The sequence below is a fragment of the Sceloporus occidentalis genome, unplaced genomic scaffold (assembly GCF_023333645.1).
Source record: "Sceloporus occidentalis isolate IW3139 unplaced genomic scaffold, rSceOcc1.0.p SCAF_139, whole genome shotgun sequence".
NCBI lineage: Eukaryota > Metazoa > Chordata > Lepidosauria > Squamata > Phrynosomatidae > Sceloporus > Sceloporus occidentalis.
Genome location: NW_028317119.1, coordinates 1,070,086 through 1,090,190, shown reverse-complemented (window position 1 = coordinate 1,090,190; position 20,105 = coordinate 1,070,086). Strand labels below are relative to the sequence as shown.

The window sequence follows — 20,105 nt, the reverse complement described above, 5'->3', positions numbered from 1 at the left end:
CTGCACCACCTTAATCAATTGTTTGAATCACCTAATTAAAAAAATTAAGATTAGTTTGGCATGATCTTCCTGAGCTAAACCCATGTTTTTGATCTTTAAACCTGTGACTTTAGATGTACAACAATCATATTCTTTAACATTGTTTCTAATAATATTCCCACTACAGATGTAAAACTTACATCTTACATTACGAGCCTGTAGTTGCCCCACTCCTCCCTTTCTTGTGAATGGGTACAACATTCACTAATTTCCAATCTTCTGGTACTACTCCCATTAATCATTCGTTAATCAGGTCCCATCTACTTTTTTATTCCTTACCTTAGACAACTGAAGTAGAACCTCCGCCTCAATAAACTCATATGTATTACATCGCTCCTTTATTTTCATCTGTAAAAACGGAACAGAAATATTCATATTTTAACTACTCCTTGTTTTATTTTCCTTTAACTTTTATTAAGTTAAGGGTATTAAAAGATCTTGGCAACAAAAGAAACTTGTGGGTAATAGTCAAAATGTGTCACGTACCGCAACGTAGTTCGTTGCCCGAGCGCCTAGAGGGTACTTGGCACTTACCATGGTCGCCTCCTGTCCACGGCCGCCATTCACGTGTAGCGGGTGCTCACGAAGGCTCCTCCTCCTGTGCAGGTCCTCTTCGTTCACCAGGAGGACGGGGGACGCGCACGCTCACCACGCCCCCCTCTTATCCCCTGCCTCCATGGCGACGGAAGGACGCACATTACGTGACGTCACTAGCTGGGGGCGGGGCGGTTGAACGCGGCAAATTTATATTCAGTACTCGGTTATCGTGTTTGCTGAGCTCACTGCTGAGTGTGTCCTGCTAAAACCGCCATTGCAGTCCTCAGACTGTAAATCATGTTACTCTGCATCTCTACCTGGCGTACCTGTTCCTCTGAAGACCTGGTTACACCTCTGAAGACCTGGTTAACAATACGGCGCTCATCTGTTCCACCTGGCTTACCTGTTCCTCTGAAGGCAAAAGGGGGTCCAGCTTGGTACTAGCAAGGTGTACCTAATAATGCGGCCAGTTAGTGTAAAAGAGAGATCTCCCCTCCATCATACCCAGTGTTCTTCCTGACCTACCTGCAGGTAGGAGTGAGACCAACTCTCATTGTCAAGATCTATATTTACCTGGGGAGCCGTGTACCCGCTGCTTGATGCCATTTCAATAGGAGGTTGAAACGTCGCCACTTCTGTGGAAATAAAACTGCACTGATTTACTCGCATTGCTGAGCACCTCATGATGTTTTACTACATTTGAGGGTGTTGGGTGGAACCCTGCTCGTGCAATTAAGGTGCTGTCTGACCGTCTCCAAAGTGTGTACCTTTAGAAGACGTCTCGCATTTTCCAGACCCTATGGATTGGAAGGCTGATCTAGTATAATATAGGGATCATAAGATCAGTATTAGAACTGATACATGCTGGAATGACTGGCCTGTAGGATAGGGAGGTAATGTAAAAATAATACTGATAATAATAAAAAATCCCTACTAATCCCCTCGCCTCACCTCTGTTTCCTCTGGTAGTGAGAGATAAGATCCACCTTGAATGCCTACTTGCAGCAGGAACATTTTCATTATTTTATTGTTTTGACAGTCTGTTTCCTTTGGCAAAAATAGGCAGCCTACATTTATTTGACCCCCTCCCACCGGGAACTGGATGTGAGGTGATGGGGAGACATAGCCTGGGGTCCATACCTCCAATACGATCATTTTAACTGCATCCCTGGGAGCAGGCTGATTAATTCCTAGGTTTGGGTAAAGAGAAGGGAGGTCATTGGCTCCACTTTGATTATGGTGACCCGTTTCATTTAGTTAAAAAAAAAAATAAAAAAAAATTATATGTATTGCAGTGGGATTAAATTAATTTTATTTTCAACGAGCTTGCATTCCCTTACCCGAAAATTACAAACCTTAAATTGCAAGACCTTGCAAACCTTTTAGTTAATACAACAGTCCCCTTAAAATCCAAACCTATATACAAAATATAAATATGCAGTCATTATCTGTGGTGTTTATCACAAAGAACGTCCCCAGGTAAGTGAAGACGTATAGGTGTTTGCATTTGCACGAAAACGAACACAAACCTGAAAAATGTTATTTTTTGCCATATTTGTACGGCGAGTGTCACTAACATCACCTCATGTAGTTCAAACCTCCCGATACGAGGTGGCGGAATGGCGGGAATCGCCTCAGTACGCAAAGTCGCTCCCTGAAATAGAGACAGGTCATGCTTCCGCGAGTTGAGTCGGGGCGTTCCTATGGTTCCCATGGTTTCTAAGGGGTGTGCGAGAGATTAATGGCAACGAGTTCTGACGGGAAACTGGCCATAAGGAAAGCAGTACCGAATATGTGAATTAATTGAGTTTCCTGTCGAATCCACCAGGACCATTTCTATGTCACTGTATCTATTTTAGCGCCTGCACTGTAGAAATAATTGGAATATCATTCGCTTTGCCCATACTAAAAATGGCGTCGCGCGACTATCTTCGTAGGAGGTTTTTCAAGCGCTTGATGATTCTCCAGCGCAGGAATACCGGGTTAGCTTCTTCTGTGTACATGACACATCTCGTATCAGCATGGGGTCCCAGAATGTCCTATCGGACACTACTAAGCTGGCTTCTTCTACTATGATCCTGCAGGTATTTTTAATGATTGGTTCACATCGATGGTAATTTGATGTATACGTGATCACACTTTACATTAAGTCTATCGCACCATACTCTGTGATATTGAAGTTCAGAAGGCGAGTAACTGGACTGGTATTTATTTTAGGATTAAGTTAATACATTAGGTTTTGTAATACTGCTTTCATTGGCATTTACACGATTTAGCAAATTGTCAGCATAATACGGCAGTGTTCATGCATGTAAACAGTGTGCACATATATGTTCTTCTAAATGCCTTACCAAATTCCATACATAAGCATAATTGGTATTGTTGGTATTATACATAGGAGTTGACTTCATAGATGCTGCACATATTAAATGTGATTGTTCCCTCAGACCTAAACATGCATTTAAGATCTGTATTTTATAACTTGCAGAATACTTGTTGATATTTAAAGTGCACCATGAGAGGGAATTGTACCAGAAGTATACATTTATTCTTTTAGGTACCATGATGTCTTCTCCCAAAAAATGGCCTGTGTTTTAATGCATAAAAGCAAAATGAACCAAGTGTTGTGTAGTTTGGTCTGTGCATCAGCCAGTATGGTACATAATACTGCACTGGTAACCCTGTGTTATTCAGTATTATGTACCAGAGTATTATTATTTGTGATGTCTGGAAATAATTTCCCATGTTTTATTCTTTTTTTAAACAGGTTGTCTTCCGTGTGCTGACCTTTGCCTTAAATGCTTTCACGTTGCGCTATGTCTCCAAAGAAATCATTGGCATCGTTAACGTTCGGTAAATATCTTCTATCAAAAACCTTCTCTAGTAGGAGATGAACGACAACATAGAAATATAGATCTAGATGGTCACATCTCCCATCCTCTCGGTAAAGCAAAGCTTGTAGCCAGTACCGTTTCAGCACGTCTAGCTAGTATGGTGACACTTTCACCAATGTTCTGACGTGTTTATACGTTTAACATTCTTAAAATGATTTTTTTCTTTTTCTCCAGGCTAACCCTGTTTTATACGACAGTCGTATTTCTAGCCCGAGAAGCTTTTCGTAGGGCCTGCCTTAGCCACTCTTCACAGCAGAGCTGGAGACAGACAATAAATCTCATCTGGTTGGCGTAAGTGTTATGTTACCTATGCCAAAAATCATGGAAAAGTTTCAGCCGAGATGCTTTGGGGTTTTCTATAGGTTAGCAAGGTTGTGCAAATATACTGGCGTTTAGAAAGATTTCATTCTCGATTGTTTGTGTGTAGTTTTCCTTCTTTAATTTGTTCATTTTTTTTTTCTTCATTCTTCCATTATGTCTGTCTTTTTATTGTTCATATAGGGTGCCTTTGGGCATCTGCTGGTCCCTAATACTGGGATGGATCTGGTTGAATGTCCTTGAGGTGCCTGACCCAGAGATAATCCCCCACTACAGCACTGGAGTACTTGCATTTGGATTATCCTCAGTTATAGAGCTCCTATCGGAACCATTCTGGGTCCTTGCACAAGCTCATCTCTTTGTCCGGCTCAAGGTGTGTGATCTGTTCGCAAGAATCTAAATCACTGACGTTCGATTTTTTTTTTTTTTTTTCTCAAATTCAAATGTTTTAATGAGTTTCCTTTTGACTACAATAACTCAATTGGCCTTACTTTCCCCTGGGATGTCCTTACCTAACTGATTCTGTTTGTTATTAATAATGGCCCCAAGCAAAAAACATTAAGACTTTTATGAAAACCCTCTATAAAAGACTTAAAAGTAAATAAGTTTGTAACGCTTCCTTATTTTCTTGGCTTGGCATGGGCTGCACTGATATCATTGATATCGCGTAATTGAACCGTAATACACCCGCATAGGGGCTGTGTTGGCAAAGTGCCTCCGCTTACTTGCTGCTGTGTAATATACCTATTTCCCTGCATTACACCGGAGTAACATTGTTCTTTTGGACCCACATAGAGCATAGGGTCCCTCTCCTGCTGCAGGGTTATTTGCAGGCACACGGGGTATTTCTAGGGTATGATGGAAGAGGGGAGCCTCTCGTTTATGTGACAGGGTCTGTCCGTAAGATTTTCCTTTTGAGTGAAAGCTTGTAAGGAAAGGCAAAGCTCAGATATGTATCCGAATCCCCCATCAACAGCTTGGATCCATGTCTACGGAAGTCATTATGCAAAGTACTCTGAAAGTACTTTTAATATGAATTCTTCAAAACATAATCATTTACCTGAGGGTAGGGGTCATGGTAGGATGATATTTGCCACTTCCCTGTAGCATTTGCCAAGCCAGTGTGGGAGCTGACTGGGGTAAATATATACATATATAATCTAATCACTCCTACAGGGGTAACTCCTTGCCCCTGCTCCCGCGGGTTATAATAGAAAAATTGTTTGCATCTTCCTAAACTGGTTGAAAACATTTCATACTGTTTTTTTTTTCTATTTCTAGGTTGTTTCTGAAAGCCTTGCAATAATCACTCGCTGTTTCATCACTGTGATCCTGGTACTTATCTGTCCCCACTGGGGACTGGTCATCTTTTCGTTGGCCCAGGTACATTTATAAAGTGTTATTATATTAAATTTTGTTTTATAGAGACGCCATATTCTGTAGTGTTACTATGAGGTTAGAATATAAGAATAGTATGAACATGCTTAGGCTATACTGGTATATAGTATATACTGGGGAATGTAAATTCAAAGAAGTAGGTTAGAAATCGATATATAAAAAAAAGCAGAAATAACAGCAAATATGCTTAGCTGTTACATTATCTTCACAAGTCAAGAGATGGAGATTATGTATCCATTAATATGATCCGTGTAAGTGAAGCATATTTGAGTTGAGCCTCTGCCATCTGGTCGGCCGTCTCTGTACGGTATATCTGTACTGTCTCTGTACTGTCTCGGTACAGTATATCTACAAGAGTCTCATCAGCTTTACATAGTTCTGCGTCTTAGTGAAATATGCTTCCCACCTTGTCTCCTCTGTGCGCTGATACATATTCATTTATGTGACTGCTAGATGGGCATATAATATAATATAATATATGTATAAAATACTATCCTGGTACTCCAAGAACTTTTCTTTGATTTCTATGCTATTACTTTTATCTTTTATCATTTGCCAACAATTTACACAGTAAAATACATATATACTTAAAGGGGTATGAAAAAACTAATATTGACAGACTAGTACAAACCCATACATTAGGTAACGAGGGCCCTGCTTGCAAATTTATACTCTAGAGTAAATGAGGTATGGAGAAAGGGAGAGATGGTGCTATAGATGGATGTCAGAACAGAGAGAAATATGTGGGGCATCAAAATTAGGAGAGATATCACCAGATGTAAAATAAAGAGCAAGAACAGCTGGAGAAAGGACAGAATGGAAATATTTGGACTACTCCAACTGAGCATAGTGGGTAGTGAATGGATACCAAGGGTTGATGTCCTCTACTGGTTGATAGATGAAGGTGTAAATAGATAAGAGGTGATAAACTATCTTTTATATAGTATATCTAGGATAGCGCAGAATTGTGGAATGATCAAGGAATGCGTTGCAGGCTTTAAGAGGGCTGTAGGAAAGAGCATTTAATATACTGTTAGAGTGGACAGAAAGAGGGCAGATATAGGAGATCAAGTGTTAGTGGAGCAGTAAATGAGAAAATCAAACGGACATAACAGAAGACGGGGATGACAGAAATTTTACCATAGAAAAGCAATCCACAAGAAAGTGCCACATAGCTCAGGACTGCCCATACTAGGTGAAAGAGTTAACATGGCAGAGAAACCGGAAAATAAGAATTCACAAAACAGTTATAGATAACTTTTCGGAGAGGTTTGGGGTATGCTTGCGTTTCAGTTGCTGGGTCATTGTGGGAAGGTGGAAGAATGTGTTGCAGGCGTTCACAGGGTTTTATTTTTTGAGTTGCTTGTTGACATTACATATGTATTTTAAAAATATATTGTAGATTTTTTTGCTTTCTCGTGCAGATTGTGTATACAAGCCTACTTGCTCTGTGTTACATACTATATTTTGCAAGATTTTTGGGTTCTCAAGAAGCACAGAAGAAATCCTTCCCTCTCAGAAGGATGGTGGACTTCTTTCCTCAGTTCTCAGCATCTCAGGTAGCCAAACTACAAGGGCCAACACACCCTCCTATGCATTTGTCGAGTGGTAGCCATAAAAAATAAATTACTGGAATGTTTATGTATAATTTACAGACACTAAAAAAATATTCATTCATGTGTAATACATTCATTAATAATAGCTGTGGTGATGCCAAATTAAAAAGATGCTGACTACAGAAAACATTATCCTCTAAAGCTTTGTTGTAAATGAGCTTTTAAATGAATTTGAATAGCAGTTTTAAAAAAAAAAAACCCCAAAACATTTTACTTCTATTTTTATGTGAATTTTTTGGGGGATTTTTTTTTCTTTTTTCTCTGCTTAGATGACACATTTAAATCCTGTCTGGACACATTTCTGAAAGCAGTTCCAACAATTTTGCAGTTTGGTACACTGATAAAGTCATTTCAATTAAGAAATAGGAAAAATCGAAAACTATGTTAATGAGAAAGTTACCTTATGTGTATTATATTATTATTATTATATTAACTGTATTATATTTCATTAAAGAAATAGGAAAAATCAAAAACTATGTTAATTAGAAAGTTACCTTATGTGTATTATATTAATATTATATATTATATTAACTATTATATTTCAATTAAGAAATAGGAAAAATCTAAAAAAGCTTAACTTGTTCTCTAAACATCAAGATTTGCATGATTATTTCTCCTTTTGTAATAGTGGGGTAGAGAAGAACACTTCAGGGCAGAAAAATAGTAGTGTGTTAAATCTGTAAAGGTCAGCGTTCCAATTTAAGTAAAAGACAGTTTGGATTTAATTGATCAAAATGTTATCAAGCTGTAGTTCTATCCAAGGTAAATGTAGCAAGGTAAATGTATGAAGAGAAGCAATTTGCCACATATGCGTACCCAGGGCCGGCCTTAGGGGTGTGCGGCCGCACAGGGCGCCATGGCAGCAGGGGCGCCTCCCCGGGACTTAAATTAAAACATCGGGTTTTTTTGTTTTTTTTTTTTAAAGGTTATTTAACATCCTTCATGTTAAATAAAGTTTAAAAAAACGATGCTTCAATTTAAGTCCCGGGCAGGGGCGCTGAGCGGTTGCTTGTGAAGTTTTCACCAACCGCTCGGCGCCCCCTCACTCTCCGTGACTCTGTCGGGGTGCCGGCATTTCATGTTGAGCACCAGAATATGACATTATATTCCGGCGCTCAACATGAAATGCTGGCAGAGTGGGAAGACGGATGCCTCCTGCTCCCACCGCAGGACTCCGGCAACAAGGTAAGTGAGGATAATGAGAAGTAGGGAGAGGGAGTAGATAGAAGGGGCAGGGGGGGAGGTAGTGAGAAGGGGCAGGGGGGGAGGTAGTGAGAAGGGGCAGGGGGGGAGGTAGTGAGAAGGGGCAAGGGGGGAGGTAGTGAGAAGGGGCAAGGGGGGAGGTAGTGAGAAGGGGCAAGGCAAGGGGGGAGGTAGTGGGAAGGGGCAAGGGGGGAGGTAGTGGGAAGGGGCAAGGGGGGAGGTAGTGAGAAGGGGCAAGGGGGGGAGGTAGTGAGAAGGGGCAAGGGGGGGAGGTAGTGAGAAGGGGCAAGGGGAGGTAGTGAGAAGGGGCAAGGGGAGGTAGTGAGAAGGGGCAAGGGGGGGTAGTGAGAAGGGGCAGAGGGGGTGAGGTAGTGAGAAGGGGGCGCCAGAGGAGTAGTCCGTACAGGGCGCCAGAACTCTTAAGGCCGGCTCTGAGCGTACCTCTACTGTATTCTTTTAATAAAGTAACTCTTTTGTGGACCAAGATCCACTGACACCTAGGAGGTGAAATTTTGGCACTATTTTCCACCCAAGTCCTGACCCAGTGCAGCGCCCCAGCCGCCCCCACCGATTTCTTCTGTTTTCTTCTGCTGCCACTATCCTCTAAGCTGAGCACCAGGGTATGATATTGTATCATTGCATGCTGCATTTTTAGTGAAGAAGGAGGCTTTCATCTCCCCAAATGGACCATAGAGCACTGGGGAGACCATTTACCCAATACAGGGATCTTCCTCCAGTTACGTGGCAGAGAGGCTGCCACCTGGAACTGCAACCCCTGGCCTCATCATCCTATGCCAGAATACCAAGATAGATTTTTTTTGTTTTAAATACCAATATTTGTGCATTCTTCTTATTTTATAGGATTTTCTTGATTGGAAACAGAGCTGGCTTGCCTGGAGCTTCTTTAAACAGTCTTTCCTCAAACAGATCCTGACTGAAGGTAATTTGGGCTATTTCATTTATTTACCTACATCACAAGGTGTGCAAACATCAAGAAGGCGTATCATTAACATTTTCCCTAAGTCTACATGTTCCTGTTTTCAGAATACCATGTAGTCGGATGAGTCTTTCTAAGATTCCATCATCTGTTGTTGTTACATATACATGTACACCTGTGGGCCTCCGTATTGTGACAGCCATGGCTGCTAACCTTTTTTGCAGCTGTATTTTGTACCTCTTATTAATTTCCAGATTTGACTTCTATACAAGTTTGTCCAGCTCTAGTCTAAGGGATGTATACAGCACACAACATAGTGTATCAGAGATGTTTTTAATGTATGGTTACCTTTCTTTAACTATACAGGTGAAAGATATGTTATGACCTTTCTGAACGTCCTGTCATTTGGAGATCAAGGTAAATGCGCAGATTTGTTATTTGTATATTTTGAATATTGGAATGAAAGTAGGAATGTTTGAATTGTATCCGAAAAAACAGAACTGACAGTAAAGTAATAGTTGACGGCACCCAAAACCCTTTTTTTTGTTGTATATATTGCTTGAAGTTCTTCCGGTACAATGTAGAGATACGTCTGTGCCCGTTATCTAGGGCTATGCTTGAAGGGTTACCCCCCTTTAAAAATTAATGAAAGGATTCTGCACAATACAATATGCATGTGCTTCTTTCCCCCGATTCAACTTCAGGATAAGAAATAGAGCAGACAATGTTGCCTGTGCCACGCTGAGACACCAATATCTGCTAACGTAAAGGGACTTTAACATTAGAAAATATTCACAAACTACTGTTGTAGTGTAACAGTGACTCTACGATACATGAATCCTAGATATATAATGGAATCACATACAAGTTATATTCTGCTGGACTTCATAATTGATTGATCGAAGTTCTCCCTTCGTTCTGTGCAGGAGTCTACGATATTGTGAATAACCTTGGCTCCCTGGTGGCACGCTTTGTCTTCCTGCCCATTGAGGAGAGCTTCTATGTGTACTTTTCCAAGATCTTGGAACGTGGGAAAACTATCAGAAGTCAACAAAAAGTGAGTCCAGGTTTTCCATTTAATGTCACTGGAAACGGTGAGACTTTAGCACTAATATAACAAGAGTGGGTTTTATGCTGCTTCTTCACCGGCTGAAGAAGAATTGTAGATTTATAGGGCCCAAATATGTGTGTTTTTTTTCCCTTTTTTTGTGTGTGTGTAATCTGTCATGGATCCTCCTTATACATTTGGAGATCTCATTTAGTGACTTTGTTTTGTAAATCTTAGCTACTCTAGCAGGGGAATTTTGTATTTTAATGGCAATCCAGTTAATATGCCATGGCAGGAATAAAATACTCCAAGCATTAAATAAGGTTTAGTGCGTAATAGCTTTATGTCATATTTTTCAACCTCAAGCAAATAGGATGTCTTCTCCATAGACAAACATTGGTTGTAGAATGGGTCCTACTGAAGAGCTCAGTGACCTTAAATGTGCCACTGTCATAGGGGACCATCTTTGCCGCAAGTAAGTTGATGAATTTTCTGCCCTGCTAGATCTGTGCTAGTATTGTGAAGTGGAAATGTCTAGGATTAACAACAGTTCAGCAATGAAGCAGAAGACCGCACACAAAATTCCCTGTCCTCTTTAGCAATACTCACTATTGAGTTTAAAAGTACTTCTGGAAGCAATATCAACATAAGCTCTGCGTGTCAGGAGGTTCCCACAGCCGAGCAGCTGCATGCCAGCTGAAGATCACTATGCTCAATGCCAAGCGTCGGCTGAAGTGGTGTAAAGCACACGGCCACTGGACTCTGCGGCAGTGGAAAGGGGTTCTCTGGAGTGGTGAATTACGCTTCGCAATCTGGAAGTCTGATACTACCTACTGGAATGCATGGTGCCTTTGCCTATGGAAATATCGTGTTAAATTGTTAATAACATTATAAAAGAAATATTGTGTGAAATATGTTTGCTGGTAACATTATAAAAGAAAAAGTAAGGTAAAGATATATTAAAAATTAAACATATTTCCATAAATAGACTAATTTGAAAGAATTAAGAATGCTTTCATGAAAATATAGGTGTATTTATAAATAGTGATGATAGTTAATTTTGAGTATGCCGGGATGACATAGATATAAGAATTGTAACAACTAGACATTTTATACTGGTGCCCAATTTGATATATTTTGCAACAAATGCTAGTGTATAAAATATCTATTATTAAGAGTGAATACTTGTTGACACACATGCCATATGGGGGAGCAGAGCCGGCCTTAGGTGTTCTGGCGCCCTGTGCGAACTACTCCTCTGGCGCCCCCCCTCACTACCCCCCCTCTGCCCCTTCAAACTACACCCCCCCCCCTGCCCCTTCAAACTACACCCCCCTGCCCCTTCAAACTACACCCCCCTGCCCCTTCAAACTACCCCCCCTGCCCCTTCAAACTACCCCCCCTGCACCTTCAAACTACCCCCCCTGCACCTTCAAACTACCCCCTCCTCTGCCCCTTCAAACTACCCCCCCTCTCCCTACTTCTCCTTATCCTAACTTACCTTGAGGAGTCCTGCCGGCATCTCATGTTGAGCGCCGGAATAGTCCGGTGCTCAACATGAGATGCCGGCACCGCGACGGAGTCACTGAGAGTAAGGGGCGTCGAGCGGTTGCTGAGAACTTCACGAGCAACCGCTCGGCGCCCCTGCCCGGGTCATAAATGAAAACATTGGGGGTTTTTTTTGTTTGTTTTAACTTTATTTAACATCCTCCATGTTAAATAAAGTTAAAAAAAACTTTATTTAACATTGAGGATTTTAAATAAAGTTAAAAAAACAACAAAAAACCCCCCCGATGTTTTAATCTAGGTCCAGAGGGGGCGACAGCGGACCCCGCGGCGGCGGACCCCGCGTCGTCGTCGGGTGGCGTTGGCGTCGGACCCCGCGGCGGCGCCCCCTGGAGTGTGGCGCCCTGTGAGGTCGCACACCCCAAAGGCCGGCCCTGTGGGGGAGTGATGTTTTAGCATTAACATTTTATTACAGATATTACAGTAACAGAATACTGCTGTGGTATATGGATTCACTGATTATATTTTGTAAAGCTAATTTTACCAATTAAATGTACTCTTTATGATTAATGTATTGCAATATTTTAATTCATTTATATGATCCTTATATGTTTTATGTTTATATACCGTATTTGCTCGATTATAAGACGAGGTTTTTTTCAGAGCAAATGCTCTGAAAAATACCCCTCGTCTTCTAATCGGGGTCGTCTTCTAATCAGACCTCAAATAGAGCCTGATTAGGAGACTAAGATCCAGATCCCCCGCACCGCTGCAGGGGACCTGGATCCTCCTGTCTCACCCCCCCCCCCCCCCCATCATACACACTTACCGGTGCTTCCTGCTGTATTGCCGGGGCAGCGGGTTGACGTCTACGCGATCCGCGTAGACAACGTCCGCTGCAGCCGGAAGGAGGTGTGGCTAGCAGCGGGGGTTGTCTGCGTCCGTCGCGTAGACCTTCCCCGACTGTCAGAGATCTCTGATCTCTGACAGCCGGGGAAAGTATACGCGACGGACGCATACAAACCCCCGCTGCCAACTCCACCTCCTTCCGGCTGCAGCAGAAGGCGACGTCAACCCGCTGCCCCGGCTGGAAGCACCGGTAAGAGAGGGCTGAGAGGGGAGAGAGGAGAGAGGAGAGGAGAGGGGAGGGGGGAGGGGAGGGGGGGAGAGAGTGTGTGTGTGTGTGTTAGTTAAATGGGGGCATAGGGCATTTCTGGAGTGGCGTTAAGGGGGCATTTAATAGAGCACTCTGCCTCCTGAAATGCCTTATACCTCCCTATATGCCACTCTGCCCCATAATATGCCTTTTAACCCCCTAAATGCCAGAGTGGCATATAGGGGTATAAGGCATTTCTGGAGGCAGAGTGCTCTATACAATGCCTTTTAACTCCCTTAATGCCACTCTGCCTCCTGAAATGCCTTATACCTCCCTATATGCCACTCTGCCCCATAATATGCATTTTAACCCCCTAAATGCCAGAATGGGATATAGGGGTATAAGGCATTTCTGGAGGCAGAGTGGCATATAGGGGGTCAAAAGGCATACCATGGGGCACAGTGGCATATAGAGGGTTAAAAGGCATATCATGGGCCACAGTGCCATATTGGTGTGGCAAGCCTGGGGGCAGATGTGCGTAACTGGGGGACAGGCTGGAAAATACAAGAAATAAAAACAAAAAAAATATTTTTCTCAATCATAGCTTTTATTAAAAAAAATAGTTTACATGAATTAACATTTACTGGTAAAACTTTTTTCCTTTAGGGTCGTCTTATATTCAGGCTTTTTCTTTTTTCCTAAGTTAATATTCAGATTTTGGGGGGTCGTCTTATAATCAGGGTCGTCTTATAATCGAGCAAATACGGTAATTTGCAATATACTTGCAGATGCTAAATGTTGTAATTGAATACATTTATTGGATAACCGAATGTTTATTGGGCAAATTAAGAACAGGTTGCTGTAATTGAAAATAGATGCCGGCAAAGACTATCGTATAAATAAGAGTCCGGTGGCTTTGTGCTTTACACCGGAGATGCTGTACGTGGCTGTCGGTGAATGCGTAGAGTCTCTTACGAGTTTTCACACTTGAACACTGTAAGCCTCAATTTATACTATTTCATTGTGGATGGAAAATTATAGATTTGTATGCACTATGGTCTTTTTTTTTTTTTTTCCCCCTTTTTTATAATTGTTGTGGTGGAGTGAAACGAGGACTATGGATCGCTGCGAGTCCTACCATACATCAACCTAAGTGGTCAAAGGCCACTATATATTGAGCGGTGTATCTCAATTTGAAGCTACATGTAGAGAAGTGGAAGATCCCTTTCCAATTTTTAATACTAAAAAAGTGTTAAGTATTTTTTTTGACACGTGGGTATTTTTATTGTTTGTATAGTGCTCCACTATTTTTTTCATAGGAAGTAATTCTTCAGTAAACGTGATTACTAACGAATAGGTTTATATTGGGGTACTTTGGTAAAAATCAGGTACTAAAATAATCTTATTGGAAAGGGGTAAGAAACAATGTTGTTTATTTGTTTCCTTATTTTAACACTTGTGCTTTATCAGCTGTCCTGGAAAATCCACTCTATGTTGGGGGTACCTAAATAATTACTAGGGTATTTTCTGTTGTATGCTAATAAACTTTGATTTCACTTGCTTTGCTACAAGATGGATCATAACAAGACACCCCTACTGATTTGCACTGTTTATTTTGGACAGGAGGAGATCTCTTCAGCATCTGAAGTCTTGGAGTCCCTTTTGAAATTGGTGACACTAATTGGCCTGATTATTGTTGCATTTGGATATGCATATTCCCAGCTGGCCCTGGATATTTATGGGGGATCCATGCTGAGTGGGGGGACAGGTATGTGGATTAATTTGTGTTTGTTTCATATTGCAAATCTAGAAACTACAAAGTTTTTATTTATTTCATTTTTTTAGGCCAGGGAAATGTAGCTTTTAAAGTATGCTTTTTACATATTTTGAAACTAATCAAGGATGTTACTGCAACGTGTAAAATGTTTTTGTTTTTTATGTAAAGTTTTAATTTGGTTGCTCCATCAACTAACTGTAGAGCAAATCTAATTTAATAGGAGGGAGTAATCATGTAGAGCTTGTGAAAAGTAAGTTAAACTACGTATCACCATAGTATACACATGGCTTTTTAAAATATTGTTTATTTTAAGCTCTAATAAAATTTAAAATCCTTGTACTAACGTACAAAGCCGTCTACAGTATGTCCACCCCCCATAACTTCTACCTGGATAATAAAATACTCCCCTACTCAATCTCTATTTTTCCCGTGGAATATGGCTATCCTTCTCCCATATCATCTCCTCCTGTTCGCGATTACAAGACTTCGCTCATGCTGCCCCGTACCTCTTCAACTCACTTCCACCTAACCTCTAGCTTATACCTTCCCTCTCCATATTCCAGTAAAACCTCAAAACCCATTTCTTCAGAGAATTGTACAATCTTTTCAACTATGTCTTACCTGCCACCAGCAAAATTGTATTTATTTGGGAGAATGGAGAAATCTTCATTAAGTACTGGCTGCTGTCTGGTCTCACCAAGCTCTAGATAATCCTATTGCCCCATAACCAATTTTTTTATTTTGCATTTCATTAGAATTTTTCAACTTGATGACCATACGATGCATTTTGAAGAGCCAAGTAGGCGTCTCTAGCAAATAAACAAGTGATTATTTGGACCCATACTATATATAGAGTTCACGGTTGTTTGTGTGCCTTATGAATGGCTATCCCCAATAAGTTTTCTCTTGAAGAAGAATTGAGGTGAGGGGTTTACATAAAAATGTCCCCACAGAAACTATGCATGGCGCAGGATGGCTTGGACTTTCTTGGAGGAGTAGCTCACTGAGGTTGGCTCTGCATAGTGGACATTGAGGTATTCTTCACCTCCACCTTTATTTTTCCACCAGAGTGCAGACCTGTACCAGCGCTTGGCCCAACGTGTGTGCCCCAGCTGTGAACACAATGATCAAATATTCACACCGAGCTATTTCTGGTGGGTTTTGTCCCAGAAATCAGCTTCTTGTTCAGTAACATAGCACAGAAGATAAAAGGCTGCAACCTGACATTGCTCGGTCTGCAAACTGAAATTAAATATGCACTTGTTCTCATTTGTTCTTTAAAAATGTGCCGTGCTTCGCATACAATTTATTACATATGAACAGTGGAAATTATGCTCGTGTCAGAAAAGGAAAGGCAGCATTACAAAAAAATACTCATTAAGTTTGCAGCTCTTTCAAAGAAAAAAAAAATCAGTTGCATACTTAACCTTGTTTGACAAGATAATTTTTATGAAGCCCAAATTTAGCATGGAGCCAACTTTGTAAGAATAACCCAATTGGTTTCCATGGTGACAGCTTGACATTTAGAACTTTGTCCAGGACTGATTTTTATAACTAAGGTACTTAAAATGTTAAGCTCATCATACATGTATTTGTATTTTAAAAATTATATTTATAGTAGCGAACTTTAGTCTCCTTTAGCTCTAAAGGAGATTTGTTTCTATTTTTCATGCAGGTTAAACTTTTTTTTTTTAAATATTCTTCAGTCTATAGGATTATAGTTTTTAAAGTACTAGATCACCCTCTGGTCCTACTTTTGCATAAGTAAATGCAAAAGATTTATAATTTGCCTTATTTTGTGAATTTTACATGTACAATGCTGCTGGTAAATTGACTACTTTTACCCCTGGCCACTTTTCTTGCGCAGCAGACCATGTCTGGCTTGGATGTATTGTACCAGTGTCTAGGACTTAACGTATTACTGTATGCTTTTCAAAATACTCTTATAAATCTGTGTGTAATATTCAATAAGTTTGCTTGGATAAAGCTAGGTCTAATGGTACATTATCTGTTATCAAAGCTTATAGCGTTTGACCATTGCAGGTCCTGTTCTTCTGCGCTTCTTCAGTCTTTATGTACTCCTGCTGGCCATTAATGGTGTCACTGAGTGCTTTACATTTGCTGCTATGAGTAAAGAAGAAGTGGACAGGTACGTGTAGTCCATAGTCTTGTAAATTTGAATAATGTACAACATTGTAAAACATTATTTGTGTGTATAAGAAAATAATTTTGAGAGTAACACATTTAACTTGTCCTGATATGGAAACTGCCCTATATTACTATACTTTTTTCACTTATTTTAAGTTTCCTATTTTTTTTTTAGGTTTTTTTAAACCCCCAACCTAACCCTACCTAACAAATTTGCCACCAAATAACGCTTAGTACACAAAATAAATGAAAAAAAAAAGTAAATATTAAAAAAATATCCCTAGTGTATGAGTCATTGGTCGTGAAAGGGTTTAATGTTACATATTTTTTACTATATTGAAGACATTTAAGGTAATTCTTCAGGATTTTAGGTTTTACTGTTTCATAGCACATATTTTTGGGTTATAAATTTTATACATGAAAAAGGTTGGTAACTGGAAGAGGGGTCGAGCACAAAACCCAGCCCCTTGTGTATAGGAAAGGACTCTAGGTGGTGTAGACCTTCAGACTTTTTTCAGTTACTCGCATTGCATTGATATCACTTACAAGGGATGGCAGATCATTTTTGACCCATAAGAGATTTCCAAGTGTCCCACTAACACTGTGACACTTAGAACACAGTTAGAAAACCGTGGTCAGAGTGATCTCGTCCATGATTGTGTTTTATTGCCTTAGACATTCTTTGTAGCAGCAATTACTAGTTTACGTACCCCCGCTATAGAAAATCCAAGTATATCCAGTTTTCACAACCATAATGATAGCTCAAGAGCATGTTCCTCTTGCAGCTCCCTCATACAACTTCCCAGTTGCTGTGTGCCAGAGATTGAAATTGCATCCTGCAGTTCAGAGAAATAGACTTGGTGGGACCCAGTGACAGATGTCTCGGTGCCCAGCATTGGGTTGCAATCCCAATGTAAAAAAACCTTTGCATTGGCAATATGGCTGTATAATACAAGCTGGATCAAGCAACCAGTTGGTGAACAGTTTCATACTTCTTCCGTACAGTCATCCACTTGCACCAATCGCAATGACTTTCTTCTCTCTCACATTCCCCAGGTATAACTATGTCATGTTGGGTCTTTCTGTGAGCTTCCTTGGCCTGTCTTACTATATGAGCCTCTGGCTTGGCAGCGTTGGATTCATCTTGGCAAACTGCTTCAATATGGGGCTGCGAATTGTACACAGTGTGCTTTACATCAGGAGATATTACAAAGGAAGTCCTTACCAGCCACTGTCTGGCCTTCTGCCATCCACTGCGGCCGTCTGCATGCTGGCCATCAGCACGGCTTTAACTGGGTACTCAGAGGTAATTTCAAAACATGTCTTAGCCAAATCTTGGTTATCACCTGGAAAATAATAACATTTATCTCTTTTGTGTAAGTGTTCCCCCCCCCCATTTTTCTTCGATGTTCTAAAATCTATCGCATCCACCCGCTATTTAAACCAGCTTTTCTTTATACCTATTGTGCAAAACACTAATCATCAATAATTCATGTGTGTGTATGTATGTGTATATATATATATATATGTGTGTGTATATATTTGTCATACTTATCTGTAGTGGAGCCTGTCATCCATATGCTTAGAATATCGTAAGGGATTAACAGAATATCCAATTTAAAATACGTATCATGTTGAATTTATTTAAATGCAGTCAATGTAATATGCTTTCTTATTTTACTGCTCGTCTCAGTAGGTGATGTTTGATGACATCACATCAGCTGCTGGAGGCTGCCGTCTTGGAATTGTTACACTGAGTGTTGGAAACTGGTATACAGCAAGCTGTAAATAAGCTGCTGGCCATTTAGCCAATTGGCAGAGAAGAAAGAGTTTAAGCCAGATCTGAGTCATTGGCTCACATAATCTGTACCACCATGAATGATGCATGACACAGCATCCACATTGTTTTAACTCATTGGATAGAGAAACAGCTAATCTGACTCTAAAAATGTACACAAAAGAACTGCAAAATCTGCATCCTTGTCATCAAACTGTCATATTGCAACATCATATTATCAATTAAAAATTTGTCTCTTTTCCAGGTGGCTCTCTGCTGCGATGGAGGTTGGCCGTTCCGTTTGGCTCATGTAGCAGTTGGAGCGCTCTGTTGTTTGCTTACTCTTGGTGCCATTGTCCTGTCAGAGACCAAACTGACCACCTTCATCCGAAGTCATTTCCTGTCTGGGCGCATCAAAAAGGAAGAATAGAGTAGGCGGAAAGTTCATACATTCCTCGTATTTCGCCCCGTTCTACAGAGCTCTGTTTTCTGTAGATATCAGACTGTCCATTGTGAAATCCAAGAGCTACTCTACTCGAGACCAGAAGAAAGGCTGCATGAATAAAACCAGAAGTGATGGTGGAGATGGAAGAAGAAACCAGAGAGAGAGTGAAACACCACTCACAAAACTGAATAGAAATACTGTATTACAGCACATTAAGTTTGTTGAGTTGTTTGACTTTTTAAGATGTACCAGCTCAGTTGATTCAACTCTGATTAAAACTAAATGTTCTTATAATGATATAGAAATGTCTTCAGGTAAGTCAAGTTTCGGTTGCTTAGATGCTCTTTATTACAACTCCTAAATCCATTTCCACCACTGCCAAGTTCAGTTGAGTGCTTATGAATAGTCAATTTTGGACACTTCACAGTGTGAAAATGTTATAGATGTATTAGGAATATGGCGGGGAGATGTATTTTTAATAACTAGGATTTATTTTTAATGGGATTCATTTTAAAGGTATGAGAAGTCATAGTCAGAAGCAGCTGACAGGTTTCTTCAAACAGGGCAGAGCTTGGCTGGGGACCATGTCCATTCCGTGAATCGGAAAATGATTAAATATAATGGGTGTTTTGTATTTATATTGAGATTTATCCACCTAACAGGTGCAGTAAGAAAATTAAATCTCAGCACAACCCACCAACTCACTGTTTAGTGAATAAAGCCCTTGTCTCAGTCCTCTCATAAAACATAACTAGACATTGTGTTATGGGTGTATGTATGTATGTGTATATAAAATTCCTGGACTGTGATTAGGTCATGATTTGCAGCCCACAAACTAAGACAACTAGAGACTTGTCCCTGGAATTTACAATAAACAGAACCGTGTTCATTTGTAATGCAACTAAAGCAGCAATTTAGCCAAGTTGTGATTTTTACTAGGAAGACTTAAAAAATATGGACTATGGCCAGTAGTATTGTATTTGTATACTGTATTGTAAGGTTACCCTACCACTCTGTAATAAACAAAATATCTGTGGCGTCATGATATCTAAATTATGATTCCATTAAGGCATTAGTTATTGCAATGCATATAATCCATGCCTTTATATAACTGTATGCATTGGTTAAAATGAAGTAATAAATCACGATGGGTTACTCTGAAAGAAAAGTGCACGCCTAAAATGAAATTGGATGTATACAAGTCAACATCAAGTTCTAACATACATCATATGCACTGAATCGAAATTATACTCATCCAAGCTTGCCCTGTATAACGCATTGATAATATGGGGAGTATTTTAAAAGTCATCTCATTAATTTAACTATGCATTAAATATTTAACTATACATTATGTAGGGCAGGTGGT

The 20,105-nt window shown here is 40.3% G+C and overlaps 1 protein-coding gene across 1 annotated transcript; it reads left to right on the top strand.

Moving 5' to 3' along the window:
• The first annotated feature begins 2,597 nt into the window (after nucleotides 1-2,597).
• On the top strand, nucleotides 2,598-18,724 carry LOC149281091 (man(5)GlcNAc(2)-PP-dolichol translocation protein RFT1-like). The gene is made up of 13 exons (XM_089499775.1): nucleotides 2,598-2,660; nucleotides 3,344-3,429; nucleotides 3,645-3,761; nucleotides 3,972-4,161; nucleotides 5,070-5,171; nucleotides 6,611-6,745; nucleotides 8,867-8,945; nucleotides 9,309-9,359; nucleotides 9,869-9,999; nucleotides 14,216-14,360; nucleotides 16,413-16,518; nucleotides 17,574-17,823; nucleotides 18,560-18,724. Exons 1-13 carry the CDS (start codon nucleotides 2,598-2,600, stop codon nucleotides 18,722-18,724), a joined length of 1,620 nt encoding a protein of 539 aa, XP_089355901.1.
• Nucleotides 18,725-20,105: the final 1,381 nt, after the last annotated feature.

Bases quoted from the DNA above. Each gene is read 5' to 3' on its own strand.
- LOC149281091 (XM_089499775.1), top strand. From the start codon at position 2,598: ATGGGGTCCCAGAATGTCCTATCGGACACTACTAAGCTGGCTTCTTCT. The intron at 2,661-3,343 runs GTATTTTTAATG...TTTTTTAAACAG, and splicing joins CTTCTACTATGATCCTGCAG to GTTGTCTTCCGTGTGCTGAC. The intron at 4,162-5,069 runs GTGTGTGATCTG...TTCTATTTCTAG, and splicing joins ATCTCTTTGTCCGGCTCAAG to GTTGTTTCTGAAAGCCTTGC.